The sequence below is a fragment of the Dendrobates tinctorius genome, unplaced genomic scaffold, assembly GCF_039654945.1.
Source record: "Dendrobates tinctorius isolate UK_male_01 unplaced genomic scaffold, ASM3965494v1 ptg000040l, whole genome shotgun sequence".
NCBI classification, from domain to species: domain Eukaryota; kingdom Metazoa; phylum Chordata; class Amphibia; order Anura; family Dendrobatidae; genus Dendrobates; species Dendrobates tinctorius.
In genome coordinates, this window is record NW_027361708.1 from 6131255 (window position 1) to 6145201 (window position 13947).

The window sequence follows — 13947 nt, forward strand, 5'->3', positions numbered from 1 at the left end:
ATATAACTCTGCAGAATCCTGACCCTGGTTCAATGCCAATAAGGTTTTCTCAGCTTGATCAATAGCATTAGGTTCATCATACAACAACCCCAAGGCTTGAAAAAACACATCCACATTAGCCAGAATAGGATCTCCGGGTGTCAAAGAAAAGGCCCAATCCTGGGGATCGCCTCGCAGCAAGGAGATGACAATTTTAACCTGCTGCACAGAGTTCCCCGATGAGTTAGGTTTCAAAGCAAAAAAAGGTTTACAATTATTCTTAACATTCAAAAATTTAGGCTGATCCCCAAAAAACACATCAGGAGTAGGGATTTTTGGTTCAACAGCAAATGATTGAGCGACATAGGCAGAAATTCCCCACAATTCAGCAGCGAGCTGCTCAACATGATCAGATAATTGCTTAGTTTCCATTTAGACAAAAAATATCCTCCTACAGCCCCAGAGAAAAAAAAAAGAGGTAAAAATATACAAAAAAAATTCTGACACTTTTGCATGGCCTCCCGATGAAACTTACACTAGAAAAGGGGAAACATGTAGGGGTGCATCATGTGGACAGCTAAGTTTATCTTGAGCACATGTCTTGCAAACTTTATAAAGGAGTGGTGATTGCAGCCTATACAGATGGATCTCTTCAAAGGACAGTTGTAAAATAGTTGTTTATGTTAATTGCTTAATTGCTAGGGGAATTTAGAGCCTTTGATAATTATCTCTGCTGCTTAAAGGTACTGTCACACTAAGCGATATCGCTAGCAATATCGCTATAACTTGTGACATTATAGCGATATTGCTAGCGACATCGCTGTGTCTGATACTTACCTATGACCCGCTCCCCCGCTGGTTATCGCTGATGGCGCGAGAACGTCCTGGACCGCTTCTCATCGTCAGCTTCCTGCGGCGCTTCCTGTGGAGAGACAAGCAACGAGCGTGGACGCGGGAGGGAGGACGTCAGGATCGCCTAGTGTGACAGGTAAGTAGTGACCCCCGTTCCCAGCGATGTCAATGGTGAGATCTGCCTGTGTGGCAGCTCACTAGCGACCACTTAGCGATGTACCAGCGATCCTGACCGCATCATATCGCTGGTCGGGATCGCTGGTACATCGTTAAGTGGGACAGTACCTTAAGGATGGTCCAGACTACCTAATCACATAATATACTGTACCTTATTGTAGACCTTGTATAAATATTACAACAGATGTTACACCAGCTTTTTCTTATAAGTTTAATACATTGGTTGTTTCGGTTTGACATACTAGATGGTATATTTACATTATATCAGCAGCTGCACTTTGTAAAATAGTTTCTTTTTTCCTTATAAGTTTGATGTACCTGTTGTTAGGTAAATTAGGGTTTATCAGGGACAGCTGACAATGAGTACCTAAGCCACTGTCGTGATCCCAGGGTTCCAACCTCCGCAGCTTATGTAGGTGTCACATTTAAGGGAAGACCATCAAAATCTAGGTACTTCTAAGCCCTAATCCCCAATATAGCTGTGCTGATTGTCTCTTGAATTTACTTCTCTATAGCATCTATTGATTAATAGTTGAAGGGAGTTGAATTTATTACCTTGTGTGGAGAAACAAGGGGTCGGCAGGCACCCCGGTCCGCTAGCCGCAATCACATGGTCCTGGGATCGTCCCGTCGAATATCCGCGCTCTCTTTAACGTGGGCATAACGCTACTCACACAGCACAGTGTGAGGGTAAAATAATGTGACAATACTTTATTGAACCATAAAACAGGCAGATAGCACTTAGAACAGTCCCAGCAAACATGCCAAAATGGTGCACATTACAGAATCTCACCCTTCTGCTGACTCACCAGGATAATGGCAGCTGTTACTTCAGAACTTCCAGGTTCAACTACTGCACCTGTGCACACATAGAGATGAGGTAATGACAAGCATAGGAAGATGACAATCCTTTCAGATACAAGACCAGTTGACCGGAGGATCACAACCTGGCTTCATTTTCCAGTGTCGATTACCCCACCTGTGGCACAAACACAGAGAGGAGGTAACAACAAGCTTAGGAAGATGACAGTCCATTGAGATTCAAGTCCAGTTGACCCAAGGATCACATCCTGTCTTCTCCAAACATATCCATGGTTCAGTGATTCTCAATAGAGCAGATCAGTATTCTTCTAACCGGGGCCGAGGTCCCCTAGGTTGCTTCCTGTAGAATTATAGATCCATGTCCCTCGTGATGGAGTCATGATGTGTAGGCTTCTCTCCTGTCTCTGGTCCTTTCAATGTTTTGATGCCTTGGCTGAATCTCTGTCTGTCTCTATCTCTCTCTCACTCTCTGTCTATCTCTCTGTCTCTCTATCTCTTTGTCTCTCTCTGTCTCATACAGGCATTATGACCTCTTTTTATATTTAACAAGTGTCCTTGAATTCAGCTTCACAGATAAAGTTGTGGCCAAAAGTATTGACACCCCTGCAATTCTGTCAGATAATACTCAGTTTCTTCCTGAAAATGATTGCAAACACAAATTCTTTGGTATTATTATCTTCATTTAATTTGTCTTAAATGAAAAAACACAAAAGAGAATGAAGCAAAAAGCAAAACATTGATCATTTCACACAAAACTCCAAAAATGGGCCAGACAAAAGTATTGGCACCCTCAGCCTAATACTTGGTTGCACAACCTTTAGTCAAAATAACTGCGACCAACTGCTTCCGGTAACCATCAATGAGTTTCTTACAATGCTCTGCTGGAATTTTAGACCATTCTTCTTTGGCAAACTGCTCCAGGTCCCTGATATTTGAAGGGTGCCTTTTCCAAACTGCCATTGTTAGATCTCTCCACAGGTGTTCTATGGAATTCAGGTCTGGATTCATTGCTGGCCACCTTAGAAGTCTCCAGTGCTTTCTCTCAAACCATTTTCTAGTGCTTTTTGAAGTGTGTTTTGGGTCATTGTCCTGCTGGAAGACCCATGACCTCTGAGGGAGACCCAGCTTTCTCACACTGGGCCCTACATTATGCTGCAAAATTTGTTGGTAGTCTTCTGACTTCATAATGCCATGCACACGGTCAAGCAGTCCAGTGCCAGAGGCAGCAAAGCAACCCCAAAACATCAGGGAACCTCCGCCATATTTGACTGTAGGGACCGTGTTCTTTTCTTTGAATGCCTCTTTTTTTCTCCTGTAAACTCTATGTTGATGCCTTTGCCCAAAAAGCTCTACTTTTGTCTCATCTGACCAGAGAACATTCTTCCAAAACGTTTTAGACTTTTTCAGGTAAGTTTTGGCAAACTCCAGCCTGGCTTTTTTATGTCTCGGGGTAAGAAGTGGGGTCTTCCTGGGTCTCCTACCATACAGTCCCTTTTCATTCAGACGCCGACGGATAGTACGGGTTGACATTGTCGTACCCTCGGACTGCAGGGCAGCTTGAACTTGTTTGGATGTTAGTCGAGGTTCTTTATCCAACATCCGCACAATCTTGCGTTGAAATCTCTTGTCAATTTGTCTTTTCTGTCCACATCTAGGGAGGTTAGCCACAGTGCCATGGGCTTTAAACTTCTTGATGACACTGCGCACGGTAGACACAGGAACATTCAGGTCTTTGGAGATGGACTTGTAGCCTTGAGATTGCTCTTGCTTCCTCACAATTTGGTTTCTCAAGTCCTCAGACAGTTCTTTGGTCTTCTTTCTTTTCTCCATGCTCAATGTGGTACACACAAGGACACAGGACAGAGGTTGAGTCAACTTTAATCCATGTCAACTGGCTGCAAGTGTGATTTAGTTATTGCCAACACCTGTTAGGTGCCGCAGGTAAGTTACAGGTGCTGTTAATTATGCAAATTAGAGAAGCATCACAAGATTTTTCGAACAGTGCCAATACTTTTGTCCACCCTCTTTTTTATGTTTGGTGTGGAATTATATCCAATTTAGCTTTAGGACAATTCTTTTTGTGTTTTTTCATTTAAGACAAATTAAATGAAGATAATAATACCAAAGAATTTGTGTTTGCAATCATTTTCAGGAAGAAACTGAGTATTGTCTGACAGAATTGCAGGGGTGTCAATACTTTTGGCCACAACTGTAAAGTGAAGAATGGTGATGACCCTGTAGCCTTGTTTGATTATGTAATCTATTTGCATAGATTTTCCTCCTCTGTATTAAAAATTCACAAACTATCTGTAGAACATTGCCTCCAGTAGGCATATTATTTAAATAGATTGACAGCCACATCTACTGTAGATGGCTGAACCGATGTGATAGGAGGTAATTTGGATCTCCCATTATATTTCACCATACAAACTGCATACGAAATTAAATAGATCCATTAGATCTAATGGCTGTATAATCCTACATTTAAATTCATTCTGCATAAACCAAACCTGATTCACAGCTCCTCATGGTCTGTCCAATCTGATGCTGCTGTACTGCTCAACGCAAGTTGTAGCTGTCAGTCAGGTTGGGTGGGTAGAGACTGAATTCACTTGGAATCTACTTCTATAGCTGGGTTCATGCAAAGCTCATCTTAATATTAGAATTATAGAGCTATACTAGTTTTCAAACAAAATACACCAGTCTCATCAGGTTTAAGATATCAATTTAATAATGTATGAAGTTTACATTGTGATTTCTGATGAAAGATTCACTTTAAAAATACAATTTGTGCTACCAAAAAATCAGGCTTATACCAAAATTTGATTCAACTGAATTTTTCTTCATTGACTTACTTTTCCTGGAGAAATAAGATTGTTGTGATAAAGCAGAGCACTTTGGCAGATGATGCATTTCAAGATTTGATGTCTCTCCTCTGAAGCTGTCACAAGTGGGTCACGTCCTCCTGGGAGATCTGGGGTTAGAACTTGAGATCACTGCATACTGTGAATTGCAAATCTTCCATTTAACCTATGTGTTTGTGTTTCACATTAAATGGATTTGTGGATTTCATTTCCTTTGGTGCTGAAGTGGTTAATAACCCTTTCTATGCTTGTAAGAAACTTTCAACTCCATCTCACAGCTATTCCTGACCTGGTCATTTTCTCTTGCGATAAAATCTGGACAGACCTTCTCTTTCTTGCCAGTGAAAGTTATTCTTCCTAGCTCCTTGGAGTCGCCATGTTGAGTTAGTAATCGTTGTCATTGCTGAAGATTGTTGCATGCTGTTTTTGGGTAAACGCTTTCCTCATTGTCCTATTTCCATTTGGTTTGTACTTTCTTCCCCTTCCTTATTTACCTCTCTACCTTTGGTGAGTGTTTTGCATGTTAGTTGCATTTTGTTATCTCTGTTTGTCTTACATGTTTGCTAGTAGTTCACCTGTATACTCAGGGGGACTATTGTTTTGTTGATGGTCTGCCAAGCAAGGGTTGAGTTGTATTTTTGCTTGGACATAAAGGCTTTGTATTTATTTTAATGTATTATTATTTTATTGCCACTTCTGTGTTATTTTCTATGACTTCATTTGATCTTGTTTTGTCTTCAGCATGCAGCTAAAGTTCCCCACAATGAAAAACACCATATGACTTCTCGACCTTTGTAGAAAGCCCTGTTTTACCTTGTTTTCCTATGGTCTTTTCAATAATTGTATTTTTGCATTTTCTGAAACAGCATTAAGCCCGGTCAACGGAGACTTAAAACTGTTGTAACAATGACTGTTTGAAGTGTCTTTTTCTGTCTAGATGTGATACACATTGTTCATAGAGAGCAGTATAGGAGTTAAACCTGTAAATGAAATACTGTGGTCTCACAGGGACCTTACTGTAATTTCAGGGTTTAAGCACCTGCTAGCGCAATATTACAGGTCACGTTATCTCTGTCCTTTTATTACTCCGACAATGCAGTCAATGTTCTTCTGCTCATATGAACTATTCTCATAAAACTGCCAAGCCGCCCTCTCCTTTTCTTTCTCAGTGACTCCTTACTCCTTCACATCATTAGAATCTCATTTAGTGTTCATTATAACTATGTTAATCATGTTGAACTAATGTGCTGCTAAAGTAGCACTTTCCCCAGAACCCCGTTATAATTTACCTATTCATTAATGTGCCTTCCATTATTTTAAACCGTTACCATAAAAACCAGGAGAGCTTTAACTCTTAGCTTCATTTTTTAGATTCTGAGGTTAGATTCTGAGGTTTGTTAAATCTGCAGACAGGAGGAGGATGAAATGAACAGATGCAAATAAAAACCTGTTAATATACTGTAAGAAGGAAACAGATGAGACGTTAATAACATTTTAGCCTGTATAATAAACGACTCACGGTTTTCTTCTTTCCACTGAGGTCTGAGTTATATCACTTACAGAAAGTAAAGATGAACTCCTCACTATCGCACATAATGTGAGGCCACTTTATGCTCATTGACTGAAAAATGAATATTTTGCTTGTATTCTTAAATTCTGTTCTGTAAAATGAAAGTACTCCCACTTGTGCAGAAAACCAATCTATATCAGGGTGAATTTGGCCAAGACACGGGCCAAAGATCCCACTGTGTAGCTGCTACATGGTAGCATAATGCAGATGAGTGACATTTTAATGCAGCACGGTGGCTCAGTGGTTAGCTCTGCAGCCTTGCAACGCTGGGGTCCTGGGTTTGAATCCCACCAAGGACAACATCTGCAAGAAGTTTGTATGTTCTCCCTGTGTTTGTGTGGGTTTCCTCCGGGTACTCTGGTTTCCTCCCACATTCCAAAGACATACTGATAGGGAATTTAGATTGTGAGCCCCATCAGGGACCGTGATGATGTGTGCAAACGCATGCAAACGTGTGCAAATGATGTATGTAAAGCGCTGCGGAATATGTTAGCGCAATATAAAAAAAAATGATTATTAATGCAAATTGTACAGTACTGTGATGAATAAATCTCAAGAATTCGGGACCAACGGGATTTTTTGTGACTTGCTTGTCAAGGTTGCAGTGCCCTGGCAGTCACAATTTGACACTATTCACTTGATGTCATGGGTTTACTTCGACAAAGTGGAGCCAGAAGACCACAGCATCTGATTTCTCCTAATCCTGCAAGTAAAAGAAGCACTTCACCTTCTTATTAAATGGTGCAGGGGTTAATCTGCTTTGTTGAGAGCTCCTGAAGCTAAGGCTCAGCTGTGCACTGTTAGGTTATATAAGAGATGGGAGTGGCTAAGTCCTGGCTTGCAATCATTGTCAAAACTGACTTTTGTTGCATGGCTGGAGGTTGTTGCTGGTGGTTATTGGAGAAAAAGCATTTGGGGGATTTATCTTTGACTGTTGCTAGGTTTTGAGTATGTGATAATTCCCTTTCTTCTCCTACTTAGGTTTTACTCCATTCTCTCCCAGTGCAACCCTCTGTTGTTTATGTGTGCACATTTGTCTGTTTGGTATTTTTCGCTATCCCTGTTTGTATTAACTTGTTAGTCTGGTTGGTGTATTACTGCACACTACTAGTCCCCTCTTCCCTGGGTCTGGGAAGGGTACAGACTGAGGGCAGATTCAGGAGCTAAGGCAAGGTACGTGGCCCCGGCATCTTCACCATCAGAAGTAACCCAGGGAACAAGGTAACCTAAGGTGCTCCATAGCATTAGGGACAGAGAAGAAGCCCCTGGTCCTGGGACACCCAACAACAGATTCGTGACACTTGATTTACGCTGCAATGTAGCAGCAGCATAAAGTGATTTTTTCCACCAAGTAAGCTGCGTCATGGCCAAAAATACATTGGAAACTGTCTCACACAAGTCTTGATCAAAAGGGAATAGTCATTACACCAGACATCCATCTTCTAAGTTAGTTAGGTGGAGCTTACAGGAGGCCATAGATAGCCCTCAGTTTTCTGAGCTGGCCCTAGACCCCATACATAGCTCCCACCATGACAACGGCTGTCCATAGCTGGCAGTTGCACACTAATTTCCCTGCTAATGGAGTTCCCAGTGTTACTGACAATTGATCATGCTATGCTAACTTGATCAATTGTCAGTAAAACTGGGAACTCTGTTAGCAAGGAATTTAGTGAGCGATTATATCCCCTGAAGAACCCGAAAGGAAGAAACACGTTGAGAGGCACATGTTTTTTGAAGACTAGTTCACTGCAAGGGCCAGCTGGAGACAGCCTTTGTCAGGGCAGGAGCTATGGTGTCTAAGGTCAGCTCAGGATACTGAGGACTATCCAGGGCCTCCTGAAAGCTCGATCTGACTAACTGGGCTACAAGACAGATGTCTGGTGTAATGACTATTCCCTTTGGAGCAAGACTTAGGTGAGACTGTATTTTCCTGCCATTTAATATGTATGTTTGAAAATATTGACACTGCACACAGCATATTGACATTGGGACCTGATATATACTGTATGTGAGCTGAAACATTGCCAGTCTCACATAGAGGAACTGAATGACTATCAGGTTCACGATTTGTGTCAAACTGTGTTATCAAACCTTGTCTTTCACAAGTGTTATGCATATGTGGACACTGACATGTTACCTCAACTCATTAATACTGATATAAGAGATGTGTATGGATTAAGGTACTTGTCAGGTTCACATGATATATGTGAACTCAATTGCTGCCAATGCAGTGTTAAAGCGTATTACTGGTGATTCCATTGTTTGCCTATATCACTTTTACCACAAATTGAACTATGGACAGCTAGTCTGGTCTTTTGTACTTCTAGTGAAAATGGACTACTGCCAGTTCTATTTTGTCCGATAGAACCTACAGTGGACATTTAACCACTGTCAGTCTAATTCAGGTCTACAGTATTTCCAGTGAAAACTGAACCACTGTCAGTCACATTGTGGTCTATAGTACTTCTATTTGAAACTGAACTAATGTCAGTATCAGTCTTGTCTATAGTACTTCTGGAATAAACTGAATCACTACAGTTTTTATCCCATTTTTGTGTGTATCATTCCCCTAAGTGGTGATATTTTATATATTCAGCTTCGTTGTCTTCCCATTGTTCAGTATCCTATACTACTGGATACAATTCCTGGACTGCACATCTACTGCTACTATTCACTTATGTTGATTGGCTGATAGATTGTTTCAAACAATTTAATCATAATTCTTTTAAGATGCCATCTAAAATAGTTTTGGGTGAAATCAGGTGATTAAGATCTCACCTTTTCTCACCTTTGAAGCTGCTAAGACTCTTACTGTCGCTCTTATTCATTCTCGCCTGGACTACTGCAACTCTCTTCTGATCGGTCTCCCTCTTACCAAACTTTCTCCTCTCCAATCCATCTTGAATGCGGCAGCCAGGGTCATATTTCTGTCCAGCCGCTTCACCGATGCCTCCATCTTGTGCCAGTCATTACACTGGCTACCTATTCGCTACAGGGTCCAGTATAAACTCATCTCTCTCACCCACAAAGCTCTCCACTGTTCTGCACCGCCTTATATCTCCTCTCTCATCTCTGTCTATCGCCCTACACGTGCCCTCCGTTCTACAAATGACCTAAGACTAACATCCCCCGTAATCCGAACCTCGCACCTCCGCCTCCAAGACTTCTCTCGTGCTGCTCCAGCTCTCTGGAATGCACTTCCCCAGGCGATCAGACTGATACCTAGCCCTGACCTATTCAAGCGCGCTTTGAAAACCCATCTCTTCAAACAAGCCTACCACATCAACTACCCAGCAAGCTAACTTTGCCCTGTTCCCTCCTTCCAAATATTATTCTGAATCTGCACCCTACTATTCATCTGTCTCCACACCCTTCATGCACAGGATAACTGCACTTGATACTTGTCTATTGCACTTAAACACACGGGCTGATGACCGGATCATGCAGCTTTATATGAAAATCCCTATTATAATTGCCAGACCTGAATTAACAAGCATTTTTCACCTACTGTGTCCCCCCATTTCCTTGTAGATTGTAAGCTTGCGAGCAGGGACCTCACTCCTAATGTCACTGTTTGAATTGTCTTAACTTGTATTGAATTTATTGTCTGTACATGTCCCCGCTTAATTGTAAAGTGCTGCGGAATATGTTGGCGCTATATAAATAAAAATTATTATTATTATTATTATTATTAAGATATTTTGGAGAAAAATATACGGTATTTACTTAGAAAGCAGATGAGCAATTTAAAAGGCAGTCCTTAACCCCTAAAATTCATTTTAAATAGGCTGTATACAGTGTTGTAGGAGACTTAGCCCCTATAACAACCAAATTAGCACTGTACCTCTACTAGTGCAGTGTCTGTGAAAATAACTTTTAATTGACATGGAAATGAGGAAGTTTTGATGCCCCCTTGGCATGGCTGAAGGTTTAGTGCGCCATTTAGCATCCCCATTTGCATATTGAGATAAGAAGCAGGGGAAGAGCCCTAATATGCAAATGAAAGCCCTCTCATTTGCATATGAATTAAAAGTTATTTTCTCAGACTTTGTACCTGTAACAGGCTATGATCACATGTTTCCTTTTTGCAGCATTTTTTATGCGTTTATAAAGAAATTGTGGTTAAAAGTATTACAGCTACATAAGTAATATTCAAGAGATACAAGAATACAGAACTCTAGTGGATTTTTATCATTGATTAGAAACGAGAAGATGAGGAACGGAGAAGGGGTGAAGAACAAATTCGCCAGAGAGAAGAACTACGGGCAAAAGAACTCTACCTGAGTCTAAAGAGAGCACAACTGCAGAGTCAACGTAATGAAAATGATGAGCAAGAGTGGCAAGAACAATGTAAGTAGGAGCAAAAAGTTATTTTTTTCTATTATGATTTATTTTTACATTTTTTTTTTTATTTACGAGATCATCAAAAAACAAAAGGGTCCAAAAATTGTGGAATCACAAACACATGAAAAAAATCAAATGGTATGACCTGAGGCAAGACAATACCCAGGACATACAAAGATAACCACACGCACAAATAGAGTGCTTAAAAATATAACAATACTTTATTATGCAGCCTTAAAATCAAAGAAAGTAATCATACATATATTTATTATATTTTTGACAGTAATATCAAGATGCGTCTTGTGTGAAGAGAGCACGTCAGATAAACCTGCGTTTTTTATATCATGCTAATATTTTAAAAACGGATCAGCTTAAAAGAATCCTATTAACATCTCAATAGGATGGTGTATAAAATATACGTGTCCTGAACTTGTTACAATGCACCGCTGCGGGCATTCTTTTCCCAAAACATCCAAGGTGCAAATGCATAAATATGTGTGGAGTATATACCCAGTGGCTGTTTAACTAGCATAGTATATGGATGTAAGGCTGGTTTCACATTTGCGTTAAAACAACGCTGCGCCCTGCGTCGTTAAGCCCCGCCCCGAGCCGGCTCCCTGCCCGCCCCATCCGGGATCACCGCCTACTTTCGCATTTGCACGCATGCGATCGGCGCACCCTATCTTTAGCATAGGGTGCGCAGATCATGCGCTGCCAGTGTGAAAGTAGCGTGTTGCGCAATTTTGACGGTGCGCCGTGCGCGCCGAAATGCAACATGCTACATTTTGGCGCGCACGGCGCACCGTCAAAAGTGTGCAACATGCTACTTTCACACTGGCAGCGCATGATCTGCGCACCCTATGCTAAAGATAGGGTGCGCCGATCGCATGCGTGCAAATGCGAAAGTAGGCGGTGATCCCGGATGGGGCGGGCAGGGAGCCGGCTCGGGGCGGGGCTTAACGACGCAGTGCGCAGCGTTGTTTTAACGCAAATGTGAAACCAGCCTAACGCATGGCTGGACAAGAAAAGGAAGGAGATTTTTATTACCTATTCATGTGAAGAGTCGTAAGAGATCCACCATGCTACTGCGGGCTCCGGCAGTGCTTCCTTCCACCCCAACGCACGTTTCATATTAACTTCCTCAGGGGGCGTCATCTTGATATTACAGTCAAAAATATAATAAATATATGTATGATTACTTTCTTTGATTTTAAGATTGCATAATAAAATATTGTTATATTTTTAAGAACTATATTTGTTCGAGTGGTTATCTTTGTATGTCCTGGGTATTGTATTGCCTCAGGTCATACCATTTGATTTTTTTTATTTACACAGTTTTAACTTGATGCAGTATATTGAAATCATTGTAGCATCATAGATGTCCCATTAGATTTTTTCATAAAAGACTGACCAGTTATTGTTCGAGGTCCCTACAGCATGTGTATGTTCCAGACAATACTCCCGACTCATCCACAGACTAAAACAAGCCCATGTCCACGTATGCCAAAGTGTTGTATTTTAGCTGTTCGTTTAGTGGTGCATATCATTGTATGTACTGTATGGCATGCAGTTGCATATGTTCAGAAAAAAAAAACAAGAGCCCGTTATACGACCTGGTGAAGGCGCCTGTTTAGTGCTGAAACGGGTAGCCTTATATATCTACCTTTGGGCCGTCATCCTTTACAGGAGCACCCAGTGGCTCCTTGTTTTTCCTTTACTGAACTTTTTAAGGACTTGAATAAACATTTATTCTTTACAGTAGCGCCTGGTGGAGGTTTTTTTTCCATCTACACTCTACTACATGTTTAAGAATTAAAAAAAAACATTTTTTTAAATTACTTTTTATTTTGATTTTTCACAAACTTTCAGTATGCTATTGTAAATATTACATTGCTAGGAATGTGCTTAAATAGTTTCCACTGCTGACAATGGTTTATCATAGTGAAAGCTGAACAACAAAACAGGAATATAATTACATGTCGTGTACCACCCATATCTCAGCCCCCAAAAAGCAGGTTCACCAACAAAACTTGGTACTTTAACTATGGAATCCAAGAAGAACAGAATGTTGGCTGTGAAAGCGCTGCTACAAAGCACTTTATCTCCAATTCTGGATATTTAGTTTTTAAGTACTTTAACCCCTTAATAACCTGTGACAAAACATTTTTTGTCAGATCGCGTGCAGGGTGTATTGAGCAGCATAAGAGGTGAGCCAGCTCCATACTCAATAGATATCAGCAGTGTTTCATAGCCACCATTTGTTTCTGATCACTGTTGTTAAATCCTTTAAATAACGCTGATAATAATTGACAATGTCACTTAGATGATCTTCTTACCGGTGCATACCAATCCCCATTATCCCCCTCCATGATGTGATCACAGGGAGCCTGATGGATTACCATGGTGGTCGTGGGCCTGCGGTAGACACCTGTGAATACCATCTTAGTCCTCTTCTGAAGGGCAACCGAATTAGGGGACTTCATAAAAAAAAATCAGTCACACTAAATATCACAATGTACTGCAGTTTATAGTACAATACAATCAATCAAACCATTGCACAACCATGTCCCTAAGGGAGGGATCAAATACTTATATCCCCCACTGTATGTATATATATGTCCTGCCTCTTGATGGGGTCTGGCGCTGAGCTCACATCTTTCCCCCACTTGATGGCTAATTTAATCAGCTATCAAGTACCTCTAACAGCTGCAGGTGATTCCAACATTCACCCGCAGCTGTAAACCAGTTAAATGGCACTGACAATCACTGACAGAGGCATTTAAAATGCATCGGGAGGATGTGTGTTACAAACCTTCCCCGTTGTCATCCCATTCACTTTATCGTGGGGCGCTGATAGGTTGTCATGATAGCTGGTGGTCTGCAGAAGATCCCTGTGCTTGTCATCACAATGCTTCTGTGAACGCCAACTCCTTGTGATTTTTGCTATGCAGTACATAACAGGGCTGAAGCCCCACTATGTATAACACTGGTGATTTTATGATCCCTGCTTTAAGTCTCCTAAGGGCACTATTAAGTAACGTAAAAAAAAAAATATGAAAAATAGTGTAAAAACTGAAAAGTTCAAAGCACCACCATTTTGTCACATTGCACCACAGTAAAAAAGACACATATTTGGTATTGCTCCATTCATAAATATTGGATCTATCAAAATATTTAATTATTTAACAATTTAATCAGGTAAAAAACATCTAAACTCCATAATTATGTTTTTTTGGTCACCGCAACATTGCAATAAAATGCAATAAGAGTCGAGCAAAACATCATATCTGCTACAAAATGGTATTAATAAAAATGACAGTTCAAGGTCCAAAAATAAGC

At 40.8% G+C, this 13947-nt stretch overlaps 1 protein-coding gene across 1 annotated transcript in view; it reads left to right on the top strand.

Annotated features, from left to right (window-relative positions):
• The window catches only part of SH2D4B (SH2 domain containing 4B), a 421191-nt gene that overhangs the window by 226360 nt on the left and 180884 nt on the right, over nt 1-13947 (top strand). The window contains exon 4 of the mRNA XM_073574815.1: nt 10467-10614. Within this exon, the coding sequence (XP_073430916.1) occupies nt 10467-10614 (148 nt within the window). The remainder of the gene's footprint in view (nt 1-10466; nt 10615-13947) is intronic.